The sequence below is a fragment of the Pipra filicauda genome, unplaced genomic scaffold (assembly GCF_003945595.2).
Source record: "Pipra filicauda isolate LSUMZ 115617 unplaced genomic scaffold, ASM394559v2 scaffold10_size6260569_pilon, whole genome shotgun sequence".
Lineage (NCBI taxonomy): Eukaryota > Metazoa > Chordata > Aves > Passeriformes > Pipridae > Pipra > Pipra filicauda.
Window position 1 is genome coordinate 1867268 of NW_024103541.1, and position 15940 is coordinate 1883207.

Consider the following 15940-nt stretch of genomic DNA (forward strand, 5'->3'; position numbering starts at 1 on the left):
TACTTTAACAGACTTTAGATTTTGGTAAGAACTAACTTTGAGTTGTTCAGATCATTCATGGGGATACTGAAGCACTAAAGTCAACACTAACTGCATCCACATGAGGCATTATCCTTTCACTTTGATATTTGGAATATAGTTATAATGGTTATTAACAGAGTGCCCTAAACCTTCGTAGGTTTTGCTTTAAATTGTATGCTGCACCCAAGAGAACATATTCTGTTGTATTTACTTTCCTGTTTATCCACATAAAATTTGTGAGTCTTGGCTCAGTGTGTCTCAGAAGAGAACTGCTACAAAATGTACAGAGTTCAAGAGATTCTGGCAGAGGACTTTGGAAGAAAGTACTGCACCACCTGCTTGCAGTTGATGCAGCATTGCCTGTGTAAATTTCTCTGAAAACTTTTTTTTTTTAAATGGTAGTATTTCATAGTCTTTGTTAAAAATCAGCCAAGATACATGTGCCAGCGGTTGATAAGAAGTTGTCACATCACTGGAGGTCCTTCCATCAATTTCATTCGGATTTGGATCAGGCTCTGTAGTTAGACATTTAGTGATGGTATACTTTAAGAGTAAATTGCTAAACCTGTTGCAGAACATCCTGGAATATTGTGGGAAATTGTTTGAATGTCAGAGATACTTGAGTCTCCTGCTGTGTTGCAAGCTCCTCTGGGGACACCAAGTGAATTCTGTCATTTAAATTACTTCCCTATTTGAATTCCTAATTTTTTCCCTAATTATTTTTTATTGGTATAAAGCTTTTGCCACAGCTTGTGGTTGGGAGAAAAGAAAGTCTTTTTCTGGGATACAGGCATGTATTTGCCATCCAGTAGCTGAAGGCCTGTAGGAGATAAGAAGGAAGATTCCTTCTTGGCTTCTTACCACTTTTTCTTCTCTTTGTGCTAAGCCACTGTATCACCATCAGTCCCAATTCAGTACATTGATTCATCTAATTAGTAACATCTCTAATTGTATTATCAAGGAACATTTTATTCCTTGCTTCCTTCCTAGCCAGGAGAATGAGTGCTGAGGGAATAGCATGGATTGCCTCATACCTCAAACATGAACATGACAAGATGAAGCATAGCTTGAGCCTCGTGCTGCAGCAGCTCCTGGCCAGTTCTCTGAAGCAGCTGTGCTTGGGATGGGTGTTTTCCTTTTCCTGATCTTTTTGCAGTGACTAGCCTGAGAAATAGCTGCTTAATGCACATAAATATGTTCTAAATTATTTCAATTAATGTCATGTTTTAGGAAACCTAGCCCAGTTCCATTGTTGATGTCCATAGCTGCCACTGTCTTGGATATACAACTTTGCCCATAGCTTCATAAGCATTTAATTCCTTTTCCTAAGAAAAAGTGATCTTTTTTTATACTAATAGCATGACATACTTCCCTGCTGTATGCCTATCCAGGCTAGTTGGTAGTTCTTAGGACATAATGTTAGTTTCTTGGTAAATCATCTCTTTTTTTTTCTTTTTCTTTTTTTTTTTTGTCATTGCTTTCATATTCATTCTTGATGACTGTCATTAAGATTGTCTTAATTGAAAGAACATTTGCTGTAACTTTAGCAGCTGTTCTTCTGCAGTATAAAATCATGGTAATTGTTTGTGTTCATTCAATGCAAGGTCACTGTAATGGAAAGCAAATGGTCTCCGTTAATAGGTAGTGTTCTCCCTGCTATCTTGTTGCCCGTGAGCTGGAATGTGAGATATGCTATTTAGCGTGTGAAATAAAAAGCAAAAAACACTTCTGAACTCTTACTTTACTTCTTTCTGTTACTTATTTTTCTGAAACTGCATATCTTCTCTTCGAGTTTTTGTTTAGTTGACTGGTTGGTTTGTGCCTTAGTTGCCAAGTGAATGAAATAAGCTTATTTGTATACCACTGAGGACGACCCCAGGTGATTTACAGATACATGAAATAAAAAACATTTTCCCATCACTACAATATGTACCCATTAAGGAAGGCTTTCAGATGTGCACATCTCCTCCACTTTCAGAGCTTCTTTTTGTGGCTTACCAGTTAAAAGCCGTCATTTCCATTAGATGTTAGAACTTAAATTGGCATCTTCTGGATGCTGTATTCTGTCTGTCCTGTTGCCGTGACATTTCTGCTGATTAATTCCAAAGATGAGTGTACCTATGGAGAGACCTTGTTTCATCAGCATTACCTGTGGTCGCAGCTGAGGTGTTGTCATTGGTATTCAGCTGGCAGTTTTTGGTGTGCGCACACGAGGCAGGTAACGCTCTGGGACAATCAAAGGACGATGCTAAAGCTGCTTTGCTCCTAATAGTATGGAAGTGTGAGGTGTGTGCTGGTGGGTGCTGCTGAGTGTCATGACAAGGAAATGTGAGGGTGTAGTTTCTAAAATACAGAGTTATTCCACTTGTTCACTTATGTTCTGGTTCTCTTAACACATTTTAGTAAGTGATGAGTAATGATGTAGTTCAACTAGCATATTTTAAACCTACAGGTCTATTTTGAAGTCTCCTGTTTGTTTTATGGAAACTTTGGCACCTACTAGATTAACTAAAATTTGAAGTCATAATCTTTTAAATGGCTGCTAATCTTTGATGGATATTTTTTACTTAATCTCATTGACTCTTGAGTTTCTAGAAATTATACATCTATGGACTGCCTTTAATCAGAGGCATGTGATTCCCCTTTCCTGGCTGTTGCTCTTTATGGCAGATGATTCAGCCCTCCTGGAGAGGTGTTGCCTCTGACATTCTGTACACAGCTCCACTTTTCATGGTGCTGCTGTGGCTTTCAGCAGCTTTATGGCTATTTCTGCTGTTTGAGTTTCTGATACAGAATTAGAGCTGGCTGACACCTTCTCTTCTTTGGGGAAGGTTCTGAAATGTTCTCTAGAAATATAGCAAGTAGTTACCTATAGATATCTTCAACTGAGTGTAATAAGGGACAGATGTTCATTTGTCTTAAGAGATTCTTCTGTTTTGTTTATGTGTTGGTTTCTTAAGCAAGTACAAAAATTTCAAATAGCCAAGTATGTTTGGATTTTCTGGCTACCCCTGATAGCAGTTAGAGACAGTTAGAGCAATAGGCAGTGGTGTTTGAGGTAAGCGGGAGTTCAAAGAGTGGCTCATGAAATTTTAAATACTGGCAAGGACTTGCAGTAAAAATCTATGGATCTTTTAACTAGGAAATCAGTTCTTAGTGTGTTAGGTGGAAGAGCCCATTAGGAAGAACATCCTAATACTGGTTTGGTTTTTTTTCTTCCTCTCTGACAACGCCTGGACATACCTTGCATTGATTTCTTTGGTTTATTCTGCAGTTTATGATAAGAGAATTTAAGAGTTGGGAAAGTTACCATGGTTTTTTTGGGAGGAGGTGGTTGGTTTTTGGGGGGCTGGTGGTTTTTTGTTTGTTTTTTCTTAAAAGCTCAGAGTATTGTGGTATATTTTAAAAAGCAGGGGCCAGCTCTCCCTCCCTTTTCTTGTCTAGAGAAATCCTTTGTAGAGAAAGAAATATTTCTTTGTGCCTTGGAAACAAACCATATCAAATAGAGAATCTGATAGACAACCCTTTCTGCTTTTTAATGCCTTTATCTCTTTCCCATGATTCTTCACATTTTAAGAAACAGTGATTTTTTTTTATTATTTTTTGAAGTTGGAAGTTTCCTGCTTCCTAACAGTTTCTCAATTGAAAGCTTGAGCAATGCTTAACAGAAGATGAAGCAAGGATGTTTCAGTTCTCCCCTTTCCAAGACAGAAGAGTGTAAATTAAACTGAAATAAACTATATATACCTATATGAAAAAAAAGTTGTCTAAGGATTTTGTACCATACTGCAGTGAAAATATACTATAAATAATTTCTCTGTGACTTTGTAATACTTTTATATCTGAAAATTTTTTCTTTATGTTTTCTTATAATTTTGGTGGAAACTTCAGAAATTATTCCAGAGTTTTCTGGGTTTTTTTCAAACCGAATAATTTCTTTATTCTTTTTGCTTGAGCAGTAACCTTGAGTTGTTGAGTTTGCAGGTCAGGGAATCTTTCCCATCCCAAAACAGCACTAAGGAAAGACTTATTTAAATTTCTAAATTGGTACTAAATTTTCCTGAAGTTTTCAGTTTTCCTTTTTTCTTTTTTTCCCCAGAAATAGTTATAATAGATTTATTAAATGATAATATAGGCTTCTCTGTTAAGCACTGTAAAGTATTTGGCAGTGTTAGAAATTGTAGAACAAAACAGTCGAGGCTACTGAGGAAATGTCTATATTCTTCTGTTGATTTGTCCAAGAAAAACAATTTGTTGTACTGCAGTGAATAATCTGCGTTATCAAATCTATCCCGTTCCTGTCAGGTGCTGGGTGCCCTTCATTTCCTTTTGCAGCCAGAAGGGATTCAACATGTTGCAACTCAGGCTGTGCTGAATACTAATGTCTTGATATCTGGTAGATCATTAGTATTTATTTGTAAAATGGAAGCAGAATTAGATTTGACCTTTAGAGCTGAGTCAAAAGGTTAATCCACGTCCATTTCCAATTTGGTGCATTAATTGCTCCCTGTCCTAATTGTTTGGAGGACAATATTTTCTGTTTGTTTCAGAGGTAAATCAAACTGTAGGTGATGCTCTGCATTCATAATTTTGTTGTTTGTTTTACTTACAAGTGAATTCCAAATCACTGAGTGTATCTTCCTGGGTTCTGTTTAAATAAATAAATAAATCAGTATTTCTGATATTTTTTTTCCAAATCAATGCATGCATTCTGCCTAAAGCTAGTGGGATGTGATATGCTTTGTGATACACAGAGGATAAAAATAAGTTCATGCGTTTTTTTGGTTATTCAAATGTTAGTATTCTTGGCAGCTCTGAATAGGGGGGAAAAAATACCAGCATGAAATTAATAACTGTTTTTGTTTGTGTTATAGCTACGCTGTACACATCCTGCATTTTGTTGGGTATATTCCTCAACAGCAGCGTACCAATATTCTTTGAGCTCTTTGTGGAGACAGTCTACCCTGTTCCAGAAGGAATTAGCTGTGGAGTTGTCACCTTTTTGAGTAATGTGTTTATGGGAGTGCTTTTGTTTTTCCTCACATTTTACCATACAGGTAAGAAATATAAGCCACTTTGAAAATGTAATTCTCCAGTAAGACATACCTTTGTCAGTAAAACGGAGGATTTGCTCATACAATTTTTCTAATAACCAAATGTTTGAATCCCCCAATAGGGCAGCAAGAAAGGAGAATTTTAATTGTTCTTTCCTATGTGCGTACTAATAAAAATGAAATTACTTAGATGCAAGATACATTCTACTTAAATTTGCTGTAGCCAGGTACGTCAAGGTACACATTGTCATCATATTTTTTAAAGGCCTGTAATGTGACCATTAATAATGGTTATATCTGTGGGTGTTCAAAACCACAGTAAAGCTAATCCAATCTCGTACTTCTGGATAAAATTGTATTGCCCAGGAGGGGCAGAGCAGAAATGCCCCATTTATGGTCAGCTCTGTTCAGTGGGTTGGATGTACCATTGCAGAGGAGAGAGCAGCTCTTCAACACTGCTCAAAGTTGAAATAGCCATTCCTTTAGACAATCCTGTGGCCTAATCCAGCACATCAGTGTTTTGCTTGATGTTCTCATCAACTTCTTCACACTTTCTCATCTCTCAAGTATTGGCTTCCTTGTAACTCGTAATTAAAACTTACAACTTGCTATTTAGTAGGCTATAATACATATTATTACTCTAAGCTGTAAAATAAGAACCCAACTTGCTTTCAAAGGGAAGTGGTCTTTATTAATGTCTTTCAAAGATGCAAATTTTTTGGTTTGTCTTTTGTCGTGGTAAACGTTTGCATCATGATGCAAGACTTGTAAACCATTAGCAAATATGAGCTTTTATGTATTATCATGAGAACATTTACTTCTTAAAATGTTGTGTTTTATCACCAAGAGGAGACTGACAAATTTCAGAATGAATTCTGCTAGAAATTATCAAGGTTACAACCTGGGGCCGTTTTTCAGCATAGTTTGTATCTTTCTGCCATGGAATTACAAAGTAGGATGACAACACTGTTCCAAATTGTGGTCTGTGAACACGGAGAGAATTTTTTTTTTTTAATACTGTTGTTCAACTGCATCATTGTAAAATCTGAATGCCAACCAGGTTAGCCTTGGGTGATATGAGAGTTAGTCTTTACATTTTAAAATATGCTTTTAATATTAATTTTTTTAATATTAATTGGTGTGAATTATAGTTTCTGACATCCATACCTGAACTGGAAAGATGACACAGAATATTCTGATAATTTTTTCAGCACTTTTCAGAGTAGCAATCCAGCGTTTGGCATTACTTAATAACTGAGGATGGGAATGCAGTGTCTCACTTCTGATGGAAGAATTATGATTAGGTGAACTCGTTCCCTCATAAATAGGGTATTTGGGGCCATTTTTGGTCTCTAGTATTTCTTTCCCTAGCAGGTATCAGTAAATGCAGATAAGGATAAACCTGAAATTGGTATATCCGTATACTTGGAATATTTTCCCTATTTCTTCAAAGGAGAAAACAAAAAAAGTAAAAAAAATGTAATTTGTGCTTAGGACATTCCGTTCTTTGATTGAAAGTACAAGATAGTATGTGGTCACTGAGGGGGTCAGTGCCAGTGGGTGCTGTTGGCTCCTCTGATTAAAAAAAATCCTTTAAGGGGTTGATAATGATCTTAATCATTTGCTTTCATTTGATTCAAATACATCCTCTAATGGCATTTAAGAAGCTTACAGATACATCAAAACTCAGTCAAATTCATCTTGTTCCTTTGGTCTTTCCTTTTAGGCCAAATAATCTTTCAGTAGTTTTAATTCTGATTTCTCTTCTCCTCTGATATTGCAAATGCTGTGAAAGACCCAAAGCCTGGAAGCTTTCCAGTGCCCTCAAGATTTTGGTTCATCTACCACAGTGGAGATGTAAACCTTCCTAAAGCTCAGCCTCCCTGCTAGTGCTGTGTCCTGCACCCGAAAGCTGTAACCTCTGATGTGTTTTCCTTTGCCTTTTCTGCAGGGACTTCTGAGGGAAAAACAAAAGCAAACTGACCTTTGGCTTCATGCGATCGATGCGTTCGCTGCATTGCCAGAGCTGTCACAAATTCTGGATTAAAAAAGATAGGAAGGATTCGCAAGTTAAATTTGGTGTGTTAGGAATTTTGAGTTAAAGTCTGTTTAATCCAATTAAACAAGAATATTCTACGGAAAATAATAGCAAAGCATCTGACTATTGACTTCTGGCAACACATAACACAGTTTTCTCCAAGCCTAGAAAGATTTTATTTTGGTTTTAATAACATTACTACCTAAACAAATCCCTATGGGTTTATGGTGGATCAGGGAGGGAGTTGTTGAAGGTTATTGGTTTTGGAAAGTTGATTTTTTAGGCTTTCTGACTTTTGTTGTTTGCATTGTGTAATATAAATCATGATTTTTCTTTTAGCAATATAAATTACAGATTTAAGAATGTAGCAGTGCTGAAGCCTTGATCTTGATTAAGAGACCTTGAGGGAGAGTTTAGGTTCTGTAAAATTAAATCAGTAATAATAATAAATGAAAATTTTAAAAAATAAATAGAACAATATCTCCAGTGAAATTAATATTTCTTCAGTAAATTGACAGATTCTTTTTAAAAAAGGAAATTGTGGTGCACTTAGTTTGAAAAAAAATGAATAAAACTGTTAATTAGTAGGCAAATATCAGATGATAGGATTTCTTGAATATGGAACACAACCTTTTAAGAGCAGTACATTACATCTAACAGCTAAAAAGAGGCTTCTGGGGAGTTGTTTTTGCAACTAGTTTTAAATTGAATTGATTGTACTAAGCACAGGTTTCTTCTGAGGAATTGCTTTTCCCTCCTTATATGATGTAGCAGGTTTGATTCAAAATCAAATCCAACTTTTTCCTACACTTTTAATTTGTTTTAGTTCTCAATCCATAGAAATCAAAGAACTAATGAGTAGAATCTTTGGAAGTGCTTTATTCTCCATTAGCAATGATAGATTTTATTTTTTTTTCCCTGTTCTCTTCATTGACAGGTTGCATAAGTAGGATTAACATTAGGAGGCATTGGCTATATATATATATATATATATAACTTTAGGCATCCATGGAGAAGTCTCGTAGACCTTGTCAACCATTGATCAATCAAGGGCTGTCAGGATTTTGTTCAGAACACAGCAATTTCCTTTAAAACAGCCATCAATCCAAGTTTTGGTCACTTTAAACACAGAACATGTTTGATAATTGAGGTTGGGTCTCTGTTCTGCTTTACAGAGTTTTCCTGGTTCAACTGGTGCCTGCCAGGATCGTGTCTGCTCAGCCTGCTCCTCATCCTGTGCTTCCGCGAATCCTACGACAGACTCTATCTCGACGTTGTCGTCTCTGTGTGATAACGCCAGACTGGTGAGGGGTTGGAAGAGACTGGAAGTCAGCTTTGCAGTCTGCACATCTGCCTGGATTTGCACAGCTGGACAGCAGAAACACAAAGAAATTACAAGACTTAATCGTGGCTTTATTTAGAGAGGGTGAGGGACGGGTTGTTCTTATGTTCAAGACCACCTTGATTTGCTGTAAATGTGGAACTTGAGTGGTGATAATGATGCCAAAATGCACAAAGAGAATATATCTGCTGTTCAGGTCCCAGTGCCAGAGCTGGGGCTCTCTATTTAAGGGGCTGTTGATGTGTTGCAGTGAGGTGTATGTTTTGTGTGTGTGTGTGCCTGTGTGCTGACTTACGGTTATATGCACCAGGGTACCAGTAATCTTTGGAGTCTTCTATCAGAATAGAAATAAGAAATAATCTTAACAAAAGGAAAAAGAGAAAGGAAAAAAAATCTTTTCTTTAAGATCTCTTCTAAGTCACTAGTCATTTATATATTGAATGTCCATTAAACAGTACACTACATTTACATTCTAATAAAGTGATTTCTGATATAAGACACTGGTACCAGGGTTTTTAGCCATACTAAATATCCCAAATAATCCTTGCAGTGTTGTTAGAGGTGTTTGTAATCACCCTGGAGCACAAGTAAACAATAGCTTTAGCTGCCACTGAATCCCAACTTGCACCCACAGTCATCTCTGAAATACCACTGTGGTTCCATATCTCCTGAATATGGAACATTTGTGGTGTACTGGAGAGTCACTCTTGCTAAATGTTGTTTTAAAAGCCACACTGTGTCACCTTTCCATCCCCTGTCTCCAGTACTGCCTTTTTTACTGTGAAGACCTGTTTGTGACACTGAATACTGTGGATGTGGATGTCTGAGTCCCGCTAGTTCTCTTCTGATACTCTAAGGTGTGTGTGGATTTTAGAAATAGTTAATGATTGAGGGTGCCTAAACAATATTGTTTGTAACCCAAGTCTTGAGAAACCACTGTTTCCTAAAAAAAAAAAAATCTTTCTAGTTGATGAGGTGTGCTGATAGCGAAATGACAATGAGAAATAACTCATGAGTTCTGGCATAATATGGGAAATTAATGCCAGCTCTTTTTATCAATACTAATCTGTGGTCATTCTGGCCCTTACTTGAACATAAATATTAAAGACACTTTGAATAGTTTTTTAAATCAATTTTTAAACCTGCTAATAATTTCTTAATTATATTCTTAGATTTCAGTTCAGCATCATTTACAATATTTCCGTGTGTGTGTGTTCCGTGCTTTATTGTTACGGGGGTATGTTCGTGTGTGTGTGCGTGCATATTTATATCTATGTATACACAAATAAAACTTATATATATAACATATATATATAAGTTATATAAGGGTATGTGTTTACATAGGTTTATTTTAAGTGATCCTGTCTGGGGATGGTGGTTTGCCTGTTTGTAACTAAGCCAGTCACTGCTGTGAATGGAAACACGAGCATACGCTGTCTGCGACATGAATTTTTTTGGGGGGGCGAATGATTTCCTGTCGTGGCAGCTTTATCACAGGGGGTGGGTGCACGTGTTGGAGGAGCCTGGTGTGCAGGATTCTGTGTCTGCAGAAGTCTGAATCAAGCACCCTCTGCTCCAGTGTGGCGCTCTTCTCTGTGGCCCTGGGGTGACACCAACGCTGTAAGCTCACTCAAATAAACCCTGAACTGAGCGCTACTTTTCAGACACAAATCTGTTCGTTCTGCCTGCTCTCCTTTTGCAGAGAGAATATGCCACTAAGACCTTTAACTCAGGAGTGTGTCTGTGCAGTAAAATAAAACGAGCTGTTCTCTGCTTTTATGTTTTCAGACCAATGGATATATTTACTGAGTAACTGAAAATGGATTTAGCTCATTACCTTTATCAGCTACTAAATGATCTTTTCTGTCTTGAAGCAGACTCTTTGTGGAAACGGAGCTAACCTACATGGGGATTACTAAATCAGTCTAAACAGCATGTTCAGATCCACTGGCATCATCCTCTTACTGTTTTTTGGATGAATGGTATTAACTATCCAACTTCTTTTTACTATGTTTTAGTGCCTGGAATAGTTTCAGTATCCAGTAGTTGCTGCTACCTATTGTCTTCTGAAACCAAGGATCGCTTGCCAAGAGTCTGATTGGAGTTGCATTGTCATGGCAGAACTGCAAGCTTGGATGGCTCTTCAGAGCTCTGTTTCTGCAATTTACTGTAGCTATATTAAGATTAAAATTGCACAGCTCAGGCACTGTCCCGAGTGACAGAGATTTCTAATCCTTTCACTGTCCTGACTATTTTAAGATGGAGAAGCACTTCAGGCAGTGTTCAGACTATAACCTATTCTGCCTCTGTTCCAGAAAGCATCAAACAGTTCAAAATAATTGTCAGTGCTGCCAGATGCAGGCTCTCCTTAGTCGGGGGAGAAGAGTGAACCTCTTGTTTTAAACCTCGGTGATTGTTTTTCTGAGTCAGTGTGAATTGCTCACTGCAATCCCAGTGCTTTGGTAGATGTTTCTCTGTGTGAGGGGTTGATCGTGACTGGATGCCACGTGCTCAACAAAGCCACTCTGTCATTGCCCTCCTCATCTGGGCAGGGCAGAGAAAATATAACCAAGAGCTCGAGTTGAGATAAGGACGAGAGATCACTTACCATTTACCATCACAGGCAAAACAGACTTTTGGGGAAATTAGTTTATTTATTAGCAATCAGATCACAATAGAATAATGAGAAATAAACCAAATCTTAAAAACACCTTCCCCCCACCCCTCTCTTCTCTCTGGGCTTAACTTCACTTGTGGTTTTCTCTCCCTTCTCCCCCCAGAGGCGCAGGGGGACAGGGAATGGAGAATGTGGTTAGATCATCACACAGTCTCATCCCTTGAGGAGGACTCCTCACACTCTTCCAAAGCTCCAGCACGGGATCCCTCCCAGAGGAGACAGTCTGCCATGAATTTCACCAATGTGGATCCCTCCCAAAGGGTGCAGACCTTCGGGAACAGTCCTGCTGACAAAGCTGCTCCAGCATGGGCTCCTCTCTCTGTGGTGCCACAGATCCTGCCAGGAGTCTGCTCCAGCACAGGCTTCCTGCAGGGTCACTGCCTCCTTCAGGCATCCATCTGCTCTGGCATGGGGTTCTTCACAGGCTGCAGGTGGATCTCTGATCCCCCATGGACATCCATGGGCTCTAGGGGCACAGCTGCTTCCCAGTGGTCTTCACCATGGGCTGCAGGGGAATCTCTGCTCCAGTGCCTGGAGCACCTCCTGCCCCTTCTGCACTGACTTGGGTACCTGGAAAGCTGTTCCTCTCACACACTCAGTCATCTCTCCAGCTGCAATTGAAGTTGTGCAGTAACTACTTTCCCCTTCTTATATCTGTTATTCCAGAGGCTCTGCCACTGTAAGGATTTTATTTTATTAGCAAGTCTGGCTCAGGACAGGTGAGGATTGTAGATGTGCTTGCTGAGATCTCAGAAAAATATTTTATCCCCATCTGTGCCCCATAGCAGCATCCTTCAGTGGAGGAGCAGTCCATTTCATGTCAGTAACCCAACTCAACCCATAGGAATATTTTTGGATAAGTGTTATCACTTGGTCCACCCTTGTCTGGATTTACAAAGGGTGCAAGCTGCCAGGATGACTGCATTTTGATAGAAGTTTGAGTTTGAGAGCTCAGGGAGAACCCTAAACAGTGCTTATACAATTAGCAATAGTGCAGAATAGACTCAAAACAGTTAATGTTTTAATAATGAGTGAAAGTTCAAAGTCTCTCTAACTTTTGAACCAGTAATGATGTTGGCTGCTGTGTGGCTTGTGACTTGCCAGCAGAGGAAGGCGCCCTGGGGAGCCAAAGTATTTGCCCCTCTTCGTGGCCCATAAGTTCACAGCCCTGAAGAACATTTTCCCCAGCAGTGCTGGGCCCCTTAACCACAGGTAAATGTGTTATGGTTTGTGTTGGAAATGCTGGGAAGGATGCTCCATAGTGACCACTCTCTCTTAGTAGTTCATTTTAAATATGGGCTGCTCCTCTAGTTTCTGTTTGGATCGGTAACACTCTGGGTTCAGCTTCCAGTGCTGCTGGTTTTTCTTCTCCTGAGCTGCAGAGCAGTGCTGGCTTCCATGCTGCTCATGAGGAGGCTCAGGATTAGAATATGTAGGCTCCACTTGCAGCACTGGTTACTGTCTCTGGTTACTGCTGTTACCATTAATTCCTCTTGATTCCTTCACCTTCCCCTGTGGCTGCCTGCTCCCCTGAGCTGGAGGTGTGGAGAAGAGCTTCCGTGCTCCCAGGCCAATTCTAGAGGGATGGGTTGGCTGGCCATGTGCTTAATATACATAAAAGTAGGGATTTTTTAGAAAATCATGCCAGCAGGAAGAAAGTGCAGACCCAAAGGATTCTGCAAATATTGTGAACTAATAATCTGTTACAAAAAGACTGTAATTTGCCTGAAACTTGTAATTTTAGCTCCCACACCTAGAGAGACCAAGGTGCTAGACACTGTGTGTGTTAGGTATTCAGGCTCACAGCATCCTGGAGTTACTCTCAACTGTCTGACAGAGCTGAAATGAGTGGAAGTGGGATGTCTTCAATCTTGGAGTGGGTTGGAAAACCCCAGGCTGTGTCAGTGTTTGCAGTGGTAACCTGGGGAGAACAACAGGCTGGTGGATTGAGTAAGGGGAGGGGCCTGGTTCCAGGAGGCATCTCAACAGTGAAATAGTATGTTGAGTTGATCATATAAAATTCGAAGGTTTGAAGTGATGAGGATGTTAATGCCTGGCTTGTTCTACAGTAAACTGAGCAAGTGACTGGGTAGCCTTGCGCTGCAACATAAACAAGCAGAATTGATTGATGTGCATATATTAGCTGTTACAAGAAAGAGAAATGCAATTTAATTGTGAGCAGTGACTGAAATATGAATGGGAATTACACAGTTTGCACAGTAGATGTAACTGCTCTGTAATGCTGTGACAGCAGGGCTTTAATTGTTCATTTCTCCTGTTGGGTCACCTGCAAATATTAGTAAGTATCTATGACAAAGGCATTTTTATGCTTGGGGAGTTTTCTTTTATACTAAGTATGGACCATTGTAATAACTTAGCAGGACAACTACTACATTGGTATAGAACTCTACATGAATATTTGGTATTGATTTAGTATTTGATGTTGGTGCCACCAATTCTTAGTGTTCTTGAAGGACCACATGGGAGAGCTGGGATGTGGGGTATGCAAGGAGGCCACCGCGTGCATGGATGCACAGTCGTGCAAGGGTAGATGCTGACCCTGCCAAAACACACAAGAACTTCATAGTCTGTGGATCCCAACATCGGGGCTGGGAGGAAGAGGAGGGGAACATGCGCAGGCAGAAATGCTGCCTCATGGCTGCTGCCTCCTGACAGACAGACAGACAGACAGCCTGCAGGCTCACTGCTTCAGGTGTGAGGGATCATAGCTATCCACAGAGGCCCCAGTCATTTCCCTGCAACAATTACTGCTGTGAGGTGGGTTGTGAGTGGCACAGGAATACCTGCCTTGCTCCCTCCAGGAGTGTCAGTTCAACCAGCAGAGGAGAACTGTCACAGAGCAGGCACAGCCCCAGTGGAGTCAGAAGAAGATGTCAATCTGCTCACAATTTTTGCAGTTTGTGTTTCAAGACAGATGAAACCAATAAATAGAGGAAGAAATGTAACTCTGTCCAAAGTTTTGACAAGCAAAAGCAAATATTTGCACAGATGTGCTGGCTCCTGCCTATTACTTGGGATCACAACGTGTTTGGAGCAATTCGCGCCCCCCCAGCTCTGGAGTGTGGACCTGTTTCTGCAGCCCCAGCACCACTTCTTCACTGCTCAGTCCCAGCAGCACTGCAGGAAACTTTGTGCCCAGGCTGGGGGGCAGCAACCAGGGCAGAGTGGGAGAAGGGAAGCGCTGAGCCAGGATGCCCAGGAGGTGTGATGCTGGTGGGCGCCTGGCTTATTTGCACAGGAGGGGTGTCTTCTGAAGCCCAATTAAGAGTCTCATTTTTTACTTCCTCAAGGATGAGTTTCTGATGTTTGTTTTCTATTTGTGATGTGATTTGTGTGCAGGGACAGCTATAGTGATGGCACATGGCTTGGAGTCACTGATTTTCCAAGGTGTGCAGATTTGCTCTCTGCAATAACTGCTGCCTACATAGTCTCTCTCCCCACTGGCTTCCTCCATGTGATTTATCCACTTGTTAACATCTGGACAGACTCACTGCACTCACTTTGTATTGCTACATGAAGAAAATATCATCAGCAAAACCTTTTTGCTTTTTGGGGAGCTTTTCCCTTCAGGCTGAGGCCACTTCTCCAACCTTAGTCCACCTCTTTGTAAAAGCCAAAACAACCCAAGCCCATGTTTTCCTTTGCAGAGGGGGATGTGCAGGTTTGTGTGACACTGGGGTGGATAGTGAGAGCCTGGGCACTGCACTTGATCTGTCACAGAGCTGCTCAGAGCCTTGGGGAAGAGCTGTTTGTGCATGGGGGGCTTTGCTCTCCCCACCTGTAATGGGATGGGGATGCCACATGTCCCTCCCTGGGCAGGGATGCTCTGGATGTGCAGTCTAAGCCATGATGCAAAAACAGAGTTGGCTTCCTTGCTTCAACCCCTGCCTGCACTTCTGTGTGCCCCGACCTTTCTGCTGCCACCCTGTCACCTGAGCAAGCCCAGCAGAGCTGCACGGTGTCCCCACGGGCAGCCAGCCATCAGCTCCTGCTTCCCCCAGGATAACCATGTACTTTCCAAATATATTGATTTTCTCTGCCTATGATATTTGCTAGATTAAAATCTCTGTTCCTCTACCAAGTTTAATGTCTTCTGCTGTGCATTTTAGAAAAGTACTTGATAAGGTGGAAAAAACCAAGCTTTTAATTATGGGATGCACCTAGCAGTTGGGGCTTTTTGAACTGCATGAACATATGGAGAAGGAAGAGGGTTTTGCATGTTGGAGAGCATCTTTGTAAACTATCCTTGACTTGTAAGACTGTTCAGTTTTACTGGAGTTTGTATGCATTTTACTTTTGTAATTTTTTAAATGATTTGATAGAATTTTAGGGCAAATTCTACATTTTGTATGCAATATTCCGATGTGGTCTATTTTTATTTTTGAGAAAATAATGTTGAAAGCACTATATACTTGTCAATGTAATGTATCCACCATGTCATTTCTATTTAAAACTGGACTCTGACCATGAAGTGCGTGTTATTTTACGTACTGGTTGTTGCACATTAAAGAGGTTACTCAGATTTGCTGCCATCACTGTTCATGAGTTCCAAGAAAACACAAGGGAATAGTTTATTTCTGCTATAATTCTGCCAAAACCCACTGCAGATACTGCTACAGAATGGGGGTTGTTTAGTCTAAATTAATGTAGCCTCATCCAACCCCCCAACCCAGCCAACAGAAAGATTTCCATCACTTTTAGTGATGTTTTAGGGTGGGAGTCTGACACTGGTGTTGGACCAAGGGACCCACAGACCAAGGGATGCAGGAGGTGGGCTGGGGCAGAGG

The 15940-nt window shown here is 40.2% G+C and overlaps 1 protein-coding gene across 1 annotated transcript in view; it reads left to right on the forward strand.

Annotated features, from left to right (window-relative positions):
• Nucleotides 1–15675, forward strand: part of SLC49A4 (solute carrier family 49 member 4) — a 69490-nt gene extending 53815 nt beyond the window's left edge. The window contains exons 8-9 of the mRNA XM_027725558.2: nt 4896–5078; nt 8289–15675. Coding sequence (XP_027581359.1) covers nt 4896–5078; nt 8289–8404 — 299 coding nt within the window. The 3' untranslated portion in view covers nt 8405–15675. The remainder of the gene's footprint in view (nt 1–4895; nt 5079–8288) is intronic.
• The last annotated feature ends 265 nt before the right edge of the window (nt 15676–15940 follow it).